This window comes from Eretmochelys imbricata, chromosome 11 (genome assembly GCF_965152235.1).
Source record: "Eretmochelys imbricata isolate rEreImb1 chromosome 11, rEreImb1.hap1, whole genome shotgun sequence".
Taxonomy (NCBI): domain Eukaryota; kingdom Metazoa; phylum Chordata; order Testudines; family Cheloniidae; genus Eretmochelys; species Eretmochelys imbricata.
In genome coordinates, this window is record NC_135582.1 from 64,916,059 (window position 1) to 64,934,827 (window position 18,769).

The 18,769-nt window shown below is 43.8% G+C and overlaps 1 protein-coding gene across 3 annotated transcripts in view; it reads left to right on the forward strand.

Moving 5' to 3' along the window:
• Positions 1 to 18,769, forward strand: part of UNC80 (unc-80 subunit of NALCN channel complex) — a 187,411-nt gene that overhangs the window by 25,008 nt on the left and 143,634 nt on the right. For all 3 annotated transcript variants that reach the window (XM_077829945.1, XM_077829944.1, XM_077829946.1), the window contains exons 5-9: positions 176 to 299; positions 3,647 to 3,720; positions 4,506 to 4,645; positions 12,647 to 12,908; positions 18,261 to 18,395. In XM_077829945.1, the coding sequence (XP_077686071.1) occupies positions 176 to 299; positions 3,647 to 3,720; positions 4,506 to 4,645; positions 12,647 to 12,908; positions 18,261 to 18,395 (735 nt within the window). The remainder of the gene's footprint in view (positions 1 to 175; positions 300 to 3,646; positions 3,721 to 4,505; positions 4,646 to 12,646; positions 12,909 to 18,260; positions 18,396 to 18,769) is intronic.

Consider the following 18,769-nt stretch of genomic DNA (forward strand, 5'->3'; position numbering starts at 1 on the left):
TTGAATAGTTACAGTAGTGACCTTTATTGCACACAAACAGCGTGTGATCATTGTTGTTGCTTTCAAGGTCCGTGTCGCAGTAGGAGGGACAGTCAGCACACACAGAAAACGATGCTCTTCTGTGTCAGCCTTACTAATCCACATATGGTATGATGATCCCATTATGTCTTTCTAGGAGTCTGACCTGACTTTTCGGCTGGCCAGTGGCCTTGTTATTTGGCAGCCCATGTGGGAGCACAGGCAGCCTGAGGTTTCTGCCTTCACCGCTCTGGTAAAGCCAATCAGGAACATTATTACAGGTGTGTGACTTTGCTGTGTAGTCACAGATGTTAAGCATCAGAAAGTCTCTTCCTTGTGGTACGGTTATCTGAGCCCCATTTGCCATGCATGCAAGATCTGTGTGCAGTCCTGTGCTTTTGTTTTGTTTTTGTGCCATATCAAAATAAACCCTCTCTTCATGGCCAAGTCTACATTTAGAAATGGCGTCGATTTTAACTAAATTTAACCTATTTCATTAAACTGGTACAACTGCTGAATGTAGAGACGCCCTCAGTTCAATTCCCATGAAAACTAATGGGCCAAAATTATCTTGACATAATAAGATGAGTCTCTCATTAACTTCAATGGGAGCTGCACCATTTACACCAGGATCAAAATCAATCAGATTTATTGCTATGGTTACCCAATTTTTAGTCTCTCTACTCTTAGTCCTGATCTACCCATACAAGTTGCACCAGTTTAACTAAAGGTTCAATTTTAATCCATCTTGATTAAATCAGTGCAACTTTGTGTGTGGACACTCTTACATTGGTTTAAATCTGTTTTATATACATTTAACCTGCATTTGTTTAACTAAATTGGTTTAACATCAAGCCTTTTTACAAAGTATGTGTTTAGACAAGCCCTTGGAAGTAAATGTGTAGGATAGAAGTATCAAATCTGTATTGATACTACTTCTCATGTACTGCCATGTATCTACTGTAATGCCAGCTGACTTAATCTCTACATTAATCTGACTAATCATACAGGCTTCCTATATATAAGAGAAAAAGAAAAAAAGTCTAATACTAGATCCTATACGTAGAATGCTTCTGCCGACGTGCACAGGTAGAAATTGTGGAAAAACAACATCGCTTGCCTCATAACCTAAGTCGAGCAGAACGCAATGCCATCCACAGTCTCAGAAACAACCCTGACATTATAATCAAAGAGGCTGATAAAGGAGGTGCTGTTGTCATCATGAACAGGTCTGACTACCAAAAGGAGGCTGCCAGACAACTCTCCAATACCAAATTCTACGGGCCACTTTCCTCAGATCCCACTGAGGAATATACTAAGAAACTGCACCATCTACTCAGGACACTCCCTACACTAACACAGGAACAAATCAACATACCCTTAGAGCCTCGACCGGGGTTATTCTATCTACTACCCAAGATCCACTACCCTGAGCTCTGTGACTTTATCCTCATGCACAATTATTTCAAATTTGGCAACAATATATACCTCCAGACCAGTGGCACCGCTGTGGGCACCCGCATGGCCCCACAATATGCCAACATTTTTATGGCTGACCTAGAACAATGCTTCCTCAGCTCTCATCCACTCATGCCCCTTCTCTACCTACGCTACACTGATGACATCTTCATCATCTGGACCCATGGGAAGGAAACAGTGGAAGAATTCCACCATGATTTCAACAGCTTCCACCCCACCATCAACCTCAGCCTGGACCAATCTACACGGGAGGTCCACTTCCTAGACACCACGGTGCAGATAAGTGATGGTCACATTAACACACCCTACACCGAAAACCCACCAACCACTATGCCTACCTTCATGCCTCCAGCTTCCATCCCAAACACACCACATGATCCATTGTCTACAGCCAAGCGCTGAGGTACAACCACATTTGCTCCAGCCCCTCAGACAGAGACCAAACCCTGCAAGATCTTCACCAAGCATTCTCAAAATTACGATACCCGCACAAGGAAATAAGAAAACAGATCAGCAGAGCCAGACGTGTACCCAGAAGCCACCTGCTGCAAGACAAGCCCAAGAAAGAAACCAACAGAACTCCACTGGCCATCACATACAGTCCTCAGCTAAAACCTCTCCAATGCATCATCAGTGATCTACAACCTATCCTGGACAATGATCCCTCACTTTCACAGGCCTTGGGAGGCAGGCCAGTCCTCGCCCACAGACAACCCGCCAACCTGAAGCCTATTCTTACCAGCAACTACACACCGCACCATAGTAACTCTGACTCGGGAACCAATCCATGCAACAAACCTCAATGCCAACTCCGCCCACATATCTACACCAGCCACACCATCACAGGACTTAACCAGATCAGCCACACCATCACCGGTTCATTCACCTGCACGTCCACCAATGTAATATACGCCACCACATGCCAGCAATGCCCCTCTGCTCTGTACATCGGCCAAACTGGACAGTCCCTACGTAAAAGGATAAATGGACACAAATCAGATATTAGGAATGGCAATATACAAAAACCTGTAGGAGAACACTTCAACCTCCCTGGACATAAAATAGCAGATTTAAAGGTAGCCATCCTGCAGCAAAAAGACTTCAGGACCAGACTTCAAAGAGAAACTGCTGAGCTTCAGTTCATTTGCAAATTTGACACCATCAGCTCAGGATTAAACAAAGACTGTGACTCGTTCGCCAACTACAAAAGCAGTTTCTCTTCCCTTGGCGTTCACACCTCAACTGCTAGAAGAGGCTCTCATCTTCCCTGATTGAACTAACCTCGTTATCCCTAGCCTGATTCTTGCGTGCATATTTATACCTGCCTCTGGAAATTTCCACTACATGCATCCGACGAAGTGGGTATTTACCCACGAAAGCTTATGCTCCAATATGTCTGTTAATCTATAAGGTGCCACAGGACTCTTTGCTGGTTTTACAGATCCAGACTAACACGGCTACCCCTCTGATTGTGAAAAATTTCAGTATTTTTACTATGTCAAAAGTTCAGAAAAATTCAAATTTGGAAATGTCAAAACATTTCATATTGAGTCAGACTGACATTAAGTTGCATCTGCCATGGTTCTTCATGGGAGTGGTAGTTAAGATGCTTCATGGCCCCATTCTTATCTATGGGCTACACTGCCTGGCCAGACTACCTCTCCCCGGAAACAACACAAACTCCCATGCATCATGTAGCTCCATCAGAGAGGAGACCAAAGCGCATCCTGGCAGCAGTAGTAGTCTGGCCAAGGAGCCCGACCCATGAGAGAACTGGAGCATGAAGCCCCTGAACTCTACAGCACCCTTGAGTCACTGTGGCACACTAGGCCGATGCAATTTAATGTCAAACTGTCTTGGAATGAAATGTTTCAGTTCAGCTCAGCAAACCAAAATTATTTTGCAAGGGGCAGCAATTCCCACAGGAAATTTTTATTTTGTGGTAACTGCGCTTCTTGTGCCCCCCACCCCCAATCAAAAATCAACAGCAAATTGCCAACCAGCTATAATTTCCAACAGGTGTAGCTAACATCTGGTAATGTTACAGTCAGGGGGATGCCATTTTTTACAATGGCTAATAGCTTATTTGTTTGATTAGTACAACATGAGCATTACATTTTTAAAATTTCTCTTTTTATTTTTATCCCAGCCAAGAGAAGTTCTCCTACTAGCAACCAGAGCCTGGCTTGTGAATCCCCTAATCTGGACACTGGACACACAGAGGTGGGCATATGGCTAGACAAGCAAGAGTGGGGAGCTGTGGGGAGATCATCTTTTTATTTTTTTTTTAATTGATGGGGTCTTTTGAAGGGAATTTTGGAATGACAGTTGCAATTACTATGGAGGTCTCCGAAGCATCTTAATGCTTTTATCGAATTGTGTGTTTTATAATTGATTTTATCATTTCCAAGGCCTACCCCCTGCAAAGAATGAGATTGGGGCTCAGGGCAAAGGATCAATATAAAGCTTACAAACCTATATAAAAAGAGAAAACAAGCCATCATCAATATTGTAAAGACACATGGCAGAGCTAAGAAGAGAGGGCCAGTGCCCTCCATTTTCATTTAAATAAAAACACGTTTTTCGATGATTTGGAGCCATCAAGGTGTGCACTATCCAGCCTAAATTACTGCATGATCAAATTACTGTTACCCTCTGTTATAATTAATAACAACATATCATCACTCGTGATGTCTTATCTTGCATTAGGCCCTGACCTTGAAAGCAACAAATAACTTTCCATTGATATCAATGGAACTCCATGTAGGTTTAAGGGTCTGCCCAGGTGAAATAGTTTATAGGATTAGGGCCTTAGCTTATACACTGTCTGGAATGAAAACCATGTGTTTGCACAGTGTCTAGGACATTGGAGCCCCAATCCTGATCGAATCCCCTCTATGCTATCTTAGTATAAATAATACTAATATATAAATACATAGTAAGAGGGCTAATGTGGAAGATCCAAATCTATTTTTAAACTTATTTCTCTATATTGAAAATATCCTAAGGGACTTCAGGTGGTGTGTGAAACAGCCCAGCCAGATGCTGTGCCTCCCAGGGCCACTGTTTCAGGCTGTCATCGGGGAAACTCCTTTGATGGAAGTGTGTCATCCCAAACATCCCAAGACAGAGGACCTCCACTTTCCAGGTACAGAGTCCTACGAAAAGCTATGTTTGTATAACTTTCTGGGGAGTGTGTGTTACAGGTCCCCTCTGCCCAATCCCCAAAGGATATAAGTCTTACAGTGCCAACTAAAGAGCCTTGTCTCTTCAGCTCAAACTCTAACAGCTCATGTTTTTAGCTCTGGAAGTCCTCAGTTTGGTTGCCGGTGTGTCATCTGAGATGGTGGCAGTCACACTGACTTCATTCCATCTCATTTACAGGACTGCCCAGCTGGCCTGTTAGGATAGCAACTATAGAGCAATGAGGACAGAGCAGAGGACAAGGACCTTTTATATTTTGGAGTTTGATGATTTAAAAAAAAACCCAAACTTTAGGCTCATTGTTCTTTGGCTGGGCATGTCCTCTGGGGCTCGATCTGTCTTTGCTGCCCTTTGGGCAATTCTCTTTCCCTGTGTGGCAGAGCATTTCTGTACCTCTCCTCCCTTTTAGTGCTGCTTGGCCGCTACCTCCATTTCCCCTTCTTCACATACAGCTGTTCAGTTCACTTACTGCAGGCTGGCTGGCAGGCAGGCAAAAGAACAGCTTCTCAAATCTCTTCTCAGCCATCCTTGTAGGGCTTAGGCAAAGATTTTAAAATGCAGGAGCCTAAATTTAACCTTCTTAATTCGTATTTGGGGAAGATAAAGGTACAGGCAGATTTTCAGAAGGACTGAGCACTGGTCGGCTCCCATTAGGGTTTGTGAATACTCAGCACTTTTGAAAATCTGAACATATTTTTCTTAGGCTCCTATTTTTAAAAATGTTGGCCCTCATGTTCAGTTGCACCAGAAAATTTCAAACAAAAACACTCAAGAGTTTCAGAATTTGCTTCATTATAGTAACACTTTATCTCTGTTTCAAAATTTCTCTGAATCCGAAAACGCCTCCCAACTATTTTCTTAAAATACGTATTATTGATCTATCTTGTCACCTGCTTCAGTGGGTAAAACCATTCTTTACGGACCTGATCTAGTTGGCAGTCTTTCTGTTGACTTCAGTGGGTTTTGTGTCATATAAATTCTGAGTTTTTATTTCATTTTATTAACATTACCTGGTAAAACTAAGTCATCTGTTACTTCTGAGTATTGTCTTACTAAATGTAAACTGTTCCTCATGAACGCCATCGTTCAGCATGCATACACACACCCATAAAAAGTAAGGGAGCAGGCAACCTTTTAGAAGACTGAATCAGGTGATCAGTTTATCCAGCTCAGTCTGGTGGTTGCTATGGAGATGAAGCTTCTGACAGGCTTTGTAGAGAGCGTCACTAATGTCTCCTCATTTGGAGAGCTCATTGATCAATTAAAACTGAACAGGGAGTTTTGGTTGCCAAGCAACAGGCAATTCAGAAACAAATGTTATTTACTCCTGTTATCAACGGCCCAGTATTCCTTTGTCCTTGGGCCCACAACTGGACAAAATATGCCACCCACTCACCCCGCAATTATCCGTCAAGTACCTGATGAAATGTCCACAGGGTTTAATTCAAAGCAAAGCACAAGATTTTAAATTATGTTTTCTTGGAACCTCATTCAGCAAACCTCCAGTTTGCTCCTCTGATCCTGGATAAATATCCCCGCTCCATTCAGTGAAGTTCTTCATTTCACTGGAACCGTTGCAGTAGTAAAACCCCAGCCATTTATTCTGCAGCTGGCTGTCAGTCTCTGCCTTGGAAATAGACTTTGCAAGCAGGGCTTGAATGGTAAATATTTCAGAAGAACAGTCCTTCTTTTGAGCTAGATTGTGAATTGGAGTTCATGCCCACGTAAGGGAGCCTGAGAGAATACATATCTCCCTTACGCTCCAATAGGGGCTCCCCCAGACCTTGGGTCTGATCGCAGAGGAGTGAGCAGAGAAAGATGCATCATCTTACTCCTTTCTACAAGGGGGTGGGAATAGGCAGAGTCCTGGCTTCATCCTCTGTGCTTGCTGGTCAGTTCAGCTGAGCTGGTCTGGGAGATATTGGCGGGCAGATTTTATTTTTCTTTGGGGATAATTCTTTTTCTGGAATGCTGCTGGAGTGGTGCAGCAACCCTTTGTACAGGCTGTCTTTCTGATCCAGTCTTGGCCCTTTTGTTTTCTCCTCATGTGCATTTCACTCATTTCTCTCTTTGTAATGTTTTGAGAAGGGTGTATGATGGGAGCCCTGATGTCAGTCTGGTGGAAAAGGTGTTTTTAAATTATCACTGTTTTCTTTTTCTCTTATTTAAAGTCTTTTTTAAATCACCCCACTTGTAATCACAATTTATCTTGACTGCAGTATTAATGGAAACATTTGAACTGTAGACTGAATAAAGCAATATATGCCAATACCTAAGGTCTAGTTTTCAAAAGTGAGTGCCTTTAAAAAAGACCTAGAGGAAGTCTATGGTGTCCTCCATTGACAGAGGCTGGCAGCAAACCATCTCCTGCAGATTTGCTTGAACATTCTGAGTTCTGAATGAACACATTTCTTGGAGATGAATCCTTCCCAGCCACCCCATCTGCAAATGTGTCCCAGGAAGAAACTGCCAACCTACCCTGCTTGCAGGTGGGGTCAGCATTGCAAACCTTTTGCTGAACCCTACTTAACTGAATATCCAAAAACCTACATTTGAATGCTCAAATTGGCTTATATTTTTATTATTATTTGTATTACCATAGAGCCTTGGCGCCCCAGTCATGGTGTAGGACCCCGATATGCTAGGTGCTGTACAAACAGAACAAAAAGACAGTGCTTGCACCCAAACAGCTTACAATCTAAGGGCTTGTCTACATGACTATTTAGTTCGCTGCAAGGTGGGCTTTGATCTATCCCGCAGTAGCCTGCCGCAGACTGACCATCCATGTGGACCCTGCTGATGCACATTAACCGTTCTAGTCCTGGACTAGATCAAAATACATTAACAAACTGTTAATGTGTGTCAGCAGAGTCCCAGTGGGCAGCTTGTCTGCAGCAGGCTACTGTGGGGTAGATTCACACCCCAGCTTGAAGTGAACTAACTGTTCATTGAGACAAACTCGACTATAAGACAAGAGACAACAGATGGATACAGACAGACTGCATAGGGAGTACAAGGAAACAATGAGACAATATTGGTCAGCCCGATAGACAGTGGTCCCAGCACACCAGCAACCTAACTCTGTCAAGTGTCTTGTATCCAGTTAAGCTGTAATCTAGCAAAGCACTGAAGCATGTATGTAACTTTAAGCAATAGCACAGTCCCACTGAAGTCAATGGAACTAGTCATTCTTAAATGTTTTCCTGGATTGGGCTGCTCAGTACCGGGCTGGGTGTCCGAATGCAGATATGGACATCCTGCCTGGGTGCCTGTCTTTGAAAGCCTGCCTCCTCATGTGGCTCCGTAGACCTGTCAATATTAATGGTAAAAATTGTTGGCTGTTGTGATTTGTCCCAAATGCACGAGAACATCATTCATGAGGCAGTTATTGATTCTTTTGTGTCTTATGGAAAGTTTTAAAATGCAACAGGTACTCAGTTCACACAATTGTGCTTCTAGAATTGCATCCAGAAATCTTCCAGGTTATGAAATAGCACATCAAACCACAGATCTGTTCAATCTCCATACACAGAGGGAGATCAGTCATGTTCACCTGGGTCCCATTAAGGCAATGTGGGGCTCAAGGTCACCACAGCACTGGCCCCCCACCTCTTGACCCTGCCCTAGCCTGGCATTATGGCTCCATCTGCTACTTGGAGTGATGATGGCAGAGGATCCCCCTTCCCGCCAAGAAGGCAGGGTTAGCAGCAAGGGGGTCCCCCAGTACTTACCCCAACTGCTGGGTGTTTGTATAAGTGAGGGGCTGGGTTTTCTGTGCTTTTCTTCCCTTGTGAGTGCTCTGCTGGGATAGTGTTGGTCAAGGCCCCACATACCAATGGGCCTTGGAGTTAACTCCCCACAGGGGTGAATGGGACAGTTCACCCCTCTCAGAGCTGTTGTTTCATGCTGTCTGCAGACTTGGGCAGACATCACTGTATCAGTTACACTGAAATCAGATTTCCAAGCTTTTCTTTGCAGCTATGAGGGCTAGAATGCTTCTGATGAAAGCTGAAATTCTGATATGAATGCCTCCCCCAGGTGCTGGGGCATTAAGCACAGGCCTGGAGTGCCCATTCCTTAACATGGACCTGATTATTCTCAATACCATAGAATTTTGCCAGCAAATATTGTGGCATCACGGGCAAACATTTCTTTGGGACCACACCTAGTTTGTAGATTCTCAGTGAGAGGGAATTTGGGGCTTACGCTTTTGCTTGAGAAGATTAACAACAAAAATATAATTTAATACTTTCTGATGGTTTTACTGAAAAAAGAACCTTGCATGTGTGTGAGTGAGAATTCAGGTATAGCAGCAACTCAGTGGAAGAACCAGGGCTCACCCTTTGAGACCCCATAGTTCATTCTTTTCTCTCTGTCCAGTACATTCAAGTCTGGAAACAAAAATACCAGGGATGTTTCACACTAAAAACCATATCAAAAGAACATTCAGGAATGACACCACCAAAAGCAGCCAGGAAACTTGTAGGGAAAGGTGACATATGTCATATTTTCTACTATCCAGGGGCAAAAAGGGAGGTCATCTTATATAGCAGTAGCACTCACTCACATGAGAGCCACCAGATCCGTTTCAATTAGTTTAAGTGATTATTTTACCGGGCGTTCCCAGCATGCTGCCATTTCTTTTAGTAACACCTGACTGTGTAACCTGCTCCTTCACATGTTACATGTCCTCCCATTAGAGCCTGACCAGCAGGGGTTTGAGTCTGCTCCTGATTCCTGCTCGAGGATTTAGTCATTGATTGCAAGTGGTAGAGGCCTGTTGTGCTTTTAGGCCCTGATTTAGGAATGCATCTTTGTTCAAGAAGACATCTAAGCACATGCTTAAATGCTTTCTTCAGCAAGGATGCTTTCCTGAACCAGTGCCTTATCCCCAGATTCAAACCTCTCTGTCAGCCCAAACAGAATCAATTACTTAAGCATCCTGGTAGCTGGAAAGTAGCTGAAAGTTCTGCAGATGTGAGGAGAGTGGAAGAGGCCTTAAGACTCTCTCTTTAATGACCAGGTGGATTTTAAGCCTGTCAGTTGTTAGTGCATTTGAGTCTCTGTGGAGAGTGACAACTTCTCTCTTTCTCAGTCTATAACCATTTCTTAGTGGCCGGTAAATGGAGCATCATTAGTGTTGGTCTCTGGGGTGACTTCTGTTCCCCAAACTGGAGGGTAACACAGGAATAGTTTCCACCTACAAGAAGAAGACCAATTAAGTGGTGCCCTAGAGTGAATGATGAAAAGCAAACCCTAAGGGTATGTCTACACAGCAATAAAAGGGCCACAGCTTGGCGGGGCGGGGGGGGGTTAGCAGACTCTGGCTTCCAGGGCTCGGGCTGTGGGGCTATAAAATTCAAGTGAAGTGTTGACCTTTGGGCTTGGGCTGGAGCCTGGGCCCTGAAACCTGGCAAGTGGGGGAGGCTCAAGCCTGAGCCTGAACATCTGCACTGCAATTTTTAGTCTTGTGAGCCCAAGTCAGCTGACCCGGGCTCTGAGACTCTGTTTCATGGGGTTTTTTATCGCAGCATAGACCTGCCATAAGTGTCTTTCTGGAAGGAACCTTTAGGCAGAGCTCTGCAACTTGAGGGAAAGTATTGAACAAGAGGCTGCTCGGCAGCTCTCCAACACGAGTTTCTACAAGCCATTACCCTATGATCCCACTGAGAGTTACCAAAAGCAACTACAGCATTTGCTCAAGAAACTTCCTGAAAAAGCACAAGATCAAATCCGCACAGACACACCCCTGGAACCCCGACCTGGGATATTCTATCTACTACCCAAGATCCATAAACCTGGAACTCCTGGGCGCCCCATCATTTCAGGCATTGGCACCCTGACAGCAGGATTGTCTGGCTATGTAGACTCCCTCCTCAGGCCCGATGCTACCAGCACTCCCAGCTACCTTCGAGACACACTGACTTCCTGAGGAAACTTCAATCCATCGGTGATCTTCCTGATAACACCATCCTGGCCACTATGGATGTAGAAGCCCTCTACACCAACATTCCACACAAAGATGGACTACAAGCCGTCAGGAACACTATCCCCGATAATGTCACGGCTAACCTGGTGGCTGAACTTTGTGACTTTGTCCTTACCCATAACTATTTCACATTTGGGGACAATGTATACCTTCAGATCAGCGGCACTGCTATGGGTACCCGCATGGCCCCACAGTATGCCAACATTTTTATGGCTGATTTAGAACAACGCTTCCTCAGCTCTCGTCCCCTAAAGCCCCTACTCTACTTGCGCTATATTGATGACATCTTCATCATCTGGACCCATGGAAAAGAAGCCCTTGAGGAATTCCACCATGATTTCAACAATTTCCATCCCACCACCAACCTCAGCCTGGTCCAGTCCACACAAGAGATCCACTTCCTGGACACTACAGTGCTAATAAACAATGGTCACATAAACACCACCCTATACCGGAAACCTACTGACCGCTATTCCTACCTGCATGCCTCCAGCTTTCACCCTGACCACACCACACGATCCATCGTCTACAGCCAAGCTCTGCGATACAACCGCATTTGCTCCAACCCCTCAGACAGAGACAAACACCTACAAGATCTCTGTCAAGCTTTCTTACAACTACAATACCCACCTGCGGAAGTGAAGAAACAGATTGATAGAGCCAGAAGAGTTCCCAGAAGTTACCTACTACAGGACAGGCCTAACAAAGAAAATAACAGAACGCCACTAGCCGTCACCTTCAGCCCCCAACTAAAACCCCTCCAACGCATTATTAAGGATCTACAACCTATCCTAAAGGATGACCCAACACTCTCACAAATCTTGGGAGACAGGCCAGTCCTTGCCTACAGACAGCCCCGCAACCTGAAGCAAATACTCACCAACAACCACATACCACACAACAGAACCACTAACCCAGGAACTTATCCTTGCAACAAAGCCCGTTGCCAATTGTGCCCACATATCTATTCAGGGGACACCATCACAGGGCCTAATAACATCAGCCACACTATCAGAGGCTCGTTCACCTGCACATCCACCAATGTGATTTATGCCATCATGTGCCAGCAATGCCCCTCTGCCATGTACATTGGTCAAACTGGACAGTCTCTACGTAAAAGAATAAATGGACACAAATCAGATGTCAAGAATTATAACATTCATAAACCAGTCGGAGAACACTTCAATCTCTCTGGTCACGCAATCACAGACATGAAGGTCGCTATCTTAAAACAAAAAAACTTCAAATCCAGACTCCAGCGAGAAACTGCTGAATTGGAATTCATTTGCAAATTGGATACTATTAATTTAGGCTTAAATAGAGACTGGGAGTAGCTAAGTCATTATGCAAGGTAGCCTATTTCCTCTTGTTTTTTCCTACCCCCCCCCCCAGATGTTCTGGTTTAACTTGGATTTAAACTTGGAGAGTGGTCAGTTTTGGATGAGCTATTACCAGCAGGAGAGTGAGTTTGTGTGTGTATGGGGGTGGGTTTTTGGAGGGGGGTGAGGGAGTGAGAGAACCTGGATTTGTGCAGGAAATGGCCTAACTTCATTATCATGCACATTGTGTAAAGAGTTGTCACTTTGGATGGGCTATCACCAGCAGGAGAGTGAATTTGTGTGGGGGGGTGGAGGGTGAGAAAACCTGGATTTGTGCTGGAAATGGCCTAACCTGAAGATTACTTTAGATAAGCTATTACCAGCAGGACAGTGGGGTGGGAGGAGGTATTGTTTCATATTCTCTGTGTATATATAAAGTCTGCTGCAGTTTCCACGGTATGCATCTGATGAAGTGAGCTGTAGCTCACGAAAGCTCATGCTCAAATAAATTGGTTAGTCTCTAAGGTGCCACAAGTACTCCTTTTCTTTTTGCAAATACAGACTAACACGGCTGTTACTCTGAAACCTATTAGCTCTAGCTGATTTCTAATGCTTCTCCTTTTATTATTTGGAACAGGGTATCATTAGTGATTCCGCCTTGCCAAAAGTCTCGCTATGCCACCTATTTTGATGTGGCAGTACTGCGCTGCCTGCTGCAGGCACACTGGTCTGAGGAGGGTACACAGTGGTCTCTGATGTATTATCTACAAAGACTGAGACATATGCTGGAGGAGAAGCCGGAGAAGCCACCTGAGCCGGAGACCATGCACCTGCCCAGGCCCCGCAGCAGTTCCATGGTAGCAGCAGCACCTTCTCTGGTGAACACCCACAAAACTCAGGTCAGAGACCCTCATTTAAAAGTAATCTTGGTAACTCTTTACAGTGATGGCAGGATTAGTCATGATTCAGCACTGTGGTTTTAATTATATCATGAACTGTGGTGAAGTCACTTGTAGCATCGGAAATGTCCATATGTGGATTGCATAGACAGTCTTATTGCACTGGAATTCAGCATTCAGGTCTGATTTAACTATATGCCATATTGCTATTCTAAGAGAAACAAAAAGAATAGGTATCACAGTCTCGATACAGTATTCTCCTTGAAATGAAAAACAAGACTCAAGACACAAGACCACCTTCTTTAAAACGTGGCAGGAAACAGCACACCGTGGGGTTGGAGCACAGCAAAGTACACTTGCTGTTGTGTGTGTAATTTCCCGAATGTTAGTGCAATAATAAAGTTGTTGTTCAAAGGTTCTCAGCACAGCAGCAGTGTGGATGGATGTGTTATTTGCATCAGCTAGACATCACACTGGAGTTCTGGAATCAGTGTTTCTGTACATGACAGGAGATCCCCTGGCAATGTAGCAGATCTGCCTCTCCCAGCTTCACATTCTCAGGTCCTACCTGGTTTTTAAGTACTTTTTCTCCTACAGGAGAGCCCTTTACTCTGTTGTTCTTTACTAACATCTTTGTGAAATCTATTTGGTTATTCACAGTTAAATGTAAATGTATTTTACTTTGCTGGTTGGTTTTTCGGGGGTGGGGGGTGGTCTTTTGGTCATTGATGTGAGGGTTCCATCCAGAACAGCAGTTTTTTTCAAGGCTAGACTAGATTGCTAAAGGTGACTTTCTCATCAGAAAGAAAAGGAGTACTTGTGGCACCTTAGAGACCAACAAATTTATTTGAGCATAAGCTTTCATGAGCTACAGCTCACTCAAATAAATTTGTTAGGTGCCACAAGTGCTCCTTTTCTTTTTGCACATACAGACTAAAACGGCTGCTACTCTGAAATTTCTCATCAGAGTTTCATACATTCTGTCATGCTACATGGAATCAGAGTCCCTCTTAAAATGAAGGTGTTTAATAAACAGAGCAGCTGCAACTTCCACACAGCTGGAGTTTCAGCTTTGTCTCCCTTATTCACCAGAGACCACTCCCTGTCTGGAGCTCTATACAGCCGTGATTTTCAACCTTTTTTCATTTGCGGACGCCTAAGACATTTCAAATGGAGGTGGAGACCCTTTGAAAATCATAGACATAGTCTGTGGACCCCCGCTGACTGGAGGCTGAAAACCACTGCTATACAGCACACAGCGACATCTAGTGGCTGATTAATATTCCACAAGTAAACATATTATGCATGAGTATGTCAGTGATTGAGGCAGTTGTGATGGGTTTAGGCTTCTGAGGCACAGAAATGAAGAAGTCATGTTCTTCTCTGTTTTTCTGCCTGCTTGGCATTTCTTTCTCTCTCAGGAAGGCTCTGCAGGCTGAGAAATTGTTAACTAGTGAGTGAGTTATAGTGCTAAGCTGAAAAAGTAGGCTTGCAGCATATTTCTTACATTTCTGGCAGGAGCCCCATCAAGTTGCATTCTTCCTCTGTTTTTACTTAACCCAAGTTATTCTTTTCCAATAGAAAATCAAGCTTTCAGAATAAAATATCGGGCGTCCATGCTCAGATGGTACAAATTCAAAATGTGAGCCCTAAATTGGTTCTGAGTCCATGGCCTCCTCTCATTAGGGCTTCATGTTGCAATATAGGAGAGACCCACACTTTTAAAGTGACAGCACTGGGTTTTATGGTACGTTGGTCATCTTCTCTATCATCTGGTCCTTTTGTCTTCATTAACTGATGTTAGACATGGCGAAAGAAAGAACTGCACAGAAATCAGCTCAGGAACAGGCAAGTAAGTAGGTTTAGTGATGGAGTACAGAGTGGATAGAAAAGCTGTGGGGTTGTCACGTAACCTCTTCCACCTTCCTAAGCCTTAGCATGTCTGTCATGCAGACTATTTATATGTGAAATACCATTAAAATATAATTCTGTGCATATCACAGCAAACTAGTTCTGATCAAATGGTTGTACTGTTATATATCTAGAGAAAGAGAATCTCAGTTCAGGCTGTAGGGGAATCATAGAATGAAGGATATATTTTAATATTTCATGCAGCATGCCATCAATGACATATCCTGTTCCTTGTTGCAAAGCAGAACGGCAAGTGAATGAAGGCGTATGAATAAAACAAATACCTTCTCCGTGACTCTAGTCAACATGTATTTCAGTGTCAGGAAAAATCTGCAGTGCACCTATATGCAGTGAATCCAGCATAGGGATGGAATTAGGAAATAAAAACCTTGAGGGCTTTCAAAACTGTACAGCTTTGCAATAACACTTCAGGAGCTAAGAGCAAAAACTTAAACCTAAAAACAGCAAAGCTGTGATGACTAGATGTAATGGTAATTTAAACCCAAGAGTTTCAAGTGTAATACTCAGAAGCTGATAGAAATACAAATGAATTCATAGCTAAACAGCCAGGCCAATACAGGGCAATAGGAGAAAAGATATATAGGAACAGCCTTTAAACAATTTTGTGGGTTTTCTTATTAGCCACACCTTATGTGTACTAGAGAAGCTGCATGATCGGCTATGATGGTAACCACATTTTTAACCATTTTTAACATTAGACTAATTTCTCAAAATAGGCCATATCGCATAGTGTATAGTAAAGCTGACTGTGTAACTCAATTCATATACAGTGGTTTGTTTGAATAGCTGACTGTGAGCTCTTCTGCGCAGGGTGACTTCCTGTGTGTTTGTATAGTGCCTAACACAGTAGGGATCTGATTTTTGTTTGGGTCCTTTTCACTACCCCAATACAAATAATACAGTGATTATCAGTAATGCACAGTGATGATAACCCTGAGTTAAATTTGTGTAGTGCCTTCCATTCACAAGGATCCCAAAGCACTTTGCAATCCAAGAGCCTGATCCTAGGAACTGCTGATTGCCCTCAGCTGCCGCTGATGTTAATAGAAGTTGAGAGTGCCCAGCACCAGAACCAAGCCCTGATTACCTTTTTATTGGATTTACTCTGTCATGTGCCACTTGTAATCTGCAGTCAAATTTGCAGATGGTTTTAAGAGCACATGCAAAACTCCATGTGTCCAATTTGGCCAAATGTCCATTGTACTGAAATAACTCTCTCCCTGAAAAAGATCTATCTCCTTAGATGACTCCCTCGAACCTGTAGCGGTACATGAGCGCTGCAGAGTGTTCTGGTTTTTATCACATGGAGGTGTGGGGAGTGAGTTACTCAGTGGAAGGCTGGCAAGTGAGAATGCCCTATTCTGGGCATAAAACTGTAGGGGTTACAGGGATCTTTAAAGTTGGAAAACTGTATGAAGAGAAAAGGGTCTCAAGGGCCCAGTCCTGCAGACACTTAAACACACACTTGACTCTACTAATGTGAGTAGTTCCACTGACTTCAGTGGGATCAATCACATGAGTAAAGTTACACACATGCTTATGTGTTTCTAGGACTGGGCCTAAAGTAGCCAGGACTTGAACCTGTTACTGTACAGAAATCACTTCACCCCTGACTGAGGTGCAGCCACCTCTGGAGTGACAGGCAGGATTTCTTTTAACATCATACAGCAGCATTACACACTAGTTCTGGTGTCGGAATGAAGAGAGTAACCTCTCCAGCTGAAACAATATGGTGATATTTAGGCAGGCAGAATGGAATTACCTGCATGGGATTTGATCATGTCACAGGAGCGAACAGCCCTGCTCCTGTGACACGTGCCAAACAATCTTTGATTACCACAAGTGGACAGGACCAGGCTTTATGTTTCTCTTGAAGGATGCCACCTCCTGCACCTCCTTCTTTACCATCATATAGCTATAGCAACTCAGGCTCAAGAGAGAAACCTGCTGAGTTTCCAGTCCACCAAGGGATTTGGATACCTAGAGATAAGTGGATTCCTAGGATGTTTTGAGGCCTGAGGCTTTTAAAAAAATTAAGGAGCTAGCAGTAAGTAAAGATACACAAGTAAAGATATCCCAGAGCACCATTGCTGGAATTAAGGATGCTCACTGCAAACATCAGCTTTGTTTTGTATTCATTTAATGAAGCCTGAGCCTCTAAAAAACATTTAATAAAATGATAAAAATGTATGTATTTGTACAAACCAAGTAATTCTTAACATTATTTAGATGGAGAGGGTGATGACAATGCTGCTCATCACAATCCACATGCTAACTCAGAAACATTAATGCAGTGATTCCCAAACTTTTGTACTGGTGACCCCTTTCACATAGCAAGCCTCTGAGTGCGACCCCCCCCTTATAAATTAAAAACACTTTTTAATATATTTAACACCATTATAAATTTTGGATGCAAAGCGGGGTTTGGGGTGGAGGCTGACAGCTTGCGACCCCCCATATAATAACCTTACGACCCCCTGAGGTGTCCCGTCCCCCAGTTGAGAACCCTTGTATTAATGTATTTTGGATATTATTGATATATTTCATGAAACTAACACTTGCCTCTTACACATCACGTTTTAGTCCTAGATTTCAAAGCACTTTATAAGGGAAGATAATTATAATTATCCATAGCTGCTGGTGAAACTGGTGAAACAACCTGTCCAAGCTCATACACTATGCTAGTGTTCTTGCTGGGAGTAGACTGCATGTCTCCTGACTCCCAGTCCAATGCACTGCTTCCTGCCATTGATGGTTTTTGTAGTGGCAAAACGTTGTCATTTTAAATGATAAACTATTAGAATTAATCATTCGTCTCTGAATCTCTAAATATATTTAACCCTAAAATGTGAGAGTGGAGTTTTGTCTGATGGAATGAAGGTTCTTCTCCTTTGGAGCTGTCCCTGGATGGGATTGAAGTAGATGATTTAGTTCAGCAGTGGCCAGCCTGGGCTCCGGAGCCACATGCGGCTCTTCAGAAGTTAACGTGCGGATCCTTGTCTAGGCACCGGCTCTGGGGCTGGAACTACAGGCACCAACTTTCCAGGGTGCCGGGGGTGCTCACGGCTCAACCCCTGGCTCTGCCACAGGCCCTGCCCCCACTCCACCCCTTCCCGCCCCCTCCCCTGAGCCGGCCGTGCCCTCACTCCTCCCCGTCCCCCCTGGAGCCTCCTGCAGGGCACAAAACAGCTGATTGGGAGGTGTGGGGAGGGCCTGATCGGCAGAGCTGCTGGTGGGCAGGAGGCGCTGGGAGGTGTGGGGGGGGACTGATGGGGGGGCTGCTGACGTACTACTGTGGCTCTTTGGCAATGTACATTGGTAAATTCTGGCTCCTTCTCAGGCTTAGGTTGGCCACCCCTGATTTAGTTGCTTACTTGCTATTTCTACTTGTGCATGTTTTTCTTCTTTTGGGGAGTGAAGGATCTCACAATGAAGTGCAATGAGGAGGAAAAATCACTAAGCACTGAGGCCTTTGCTAAGGTGTCACTCACCAACCTGCGCAGGCTAGCTGTGCCAGATCTCTCCACAGACATGGGAATGAACATCTTTAAGAAGGTGAGTAGCACAGTAATGTGTTTTTGGTTTATCTACAATCCAGTGCCAAAACACATACCATGTATACAACTGTTAAAAGTTTACGTTGAGTCTATATTTAGGTTGAACATGAGGCAAACATTTGTTTTTTTCGATGGACATGTTATGTGTCCGTGTATGATATATACATGTATGTATTCATATTTACTCTATGAGCCCAATGATGAAATCTGTATTCATATCAAGCTCTTATTGAAATCAATGGGAGTTTTCCCTAAGTGGCGGTGGTTTGCAGCCACATCCTCAAATTACATTAATCAGAGGACCTCCATCAGTTTCAATAGATCTATGCTGGTTTTACACCTGAGATCTGAGTCTAAATCTGTAAAGCACTC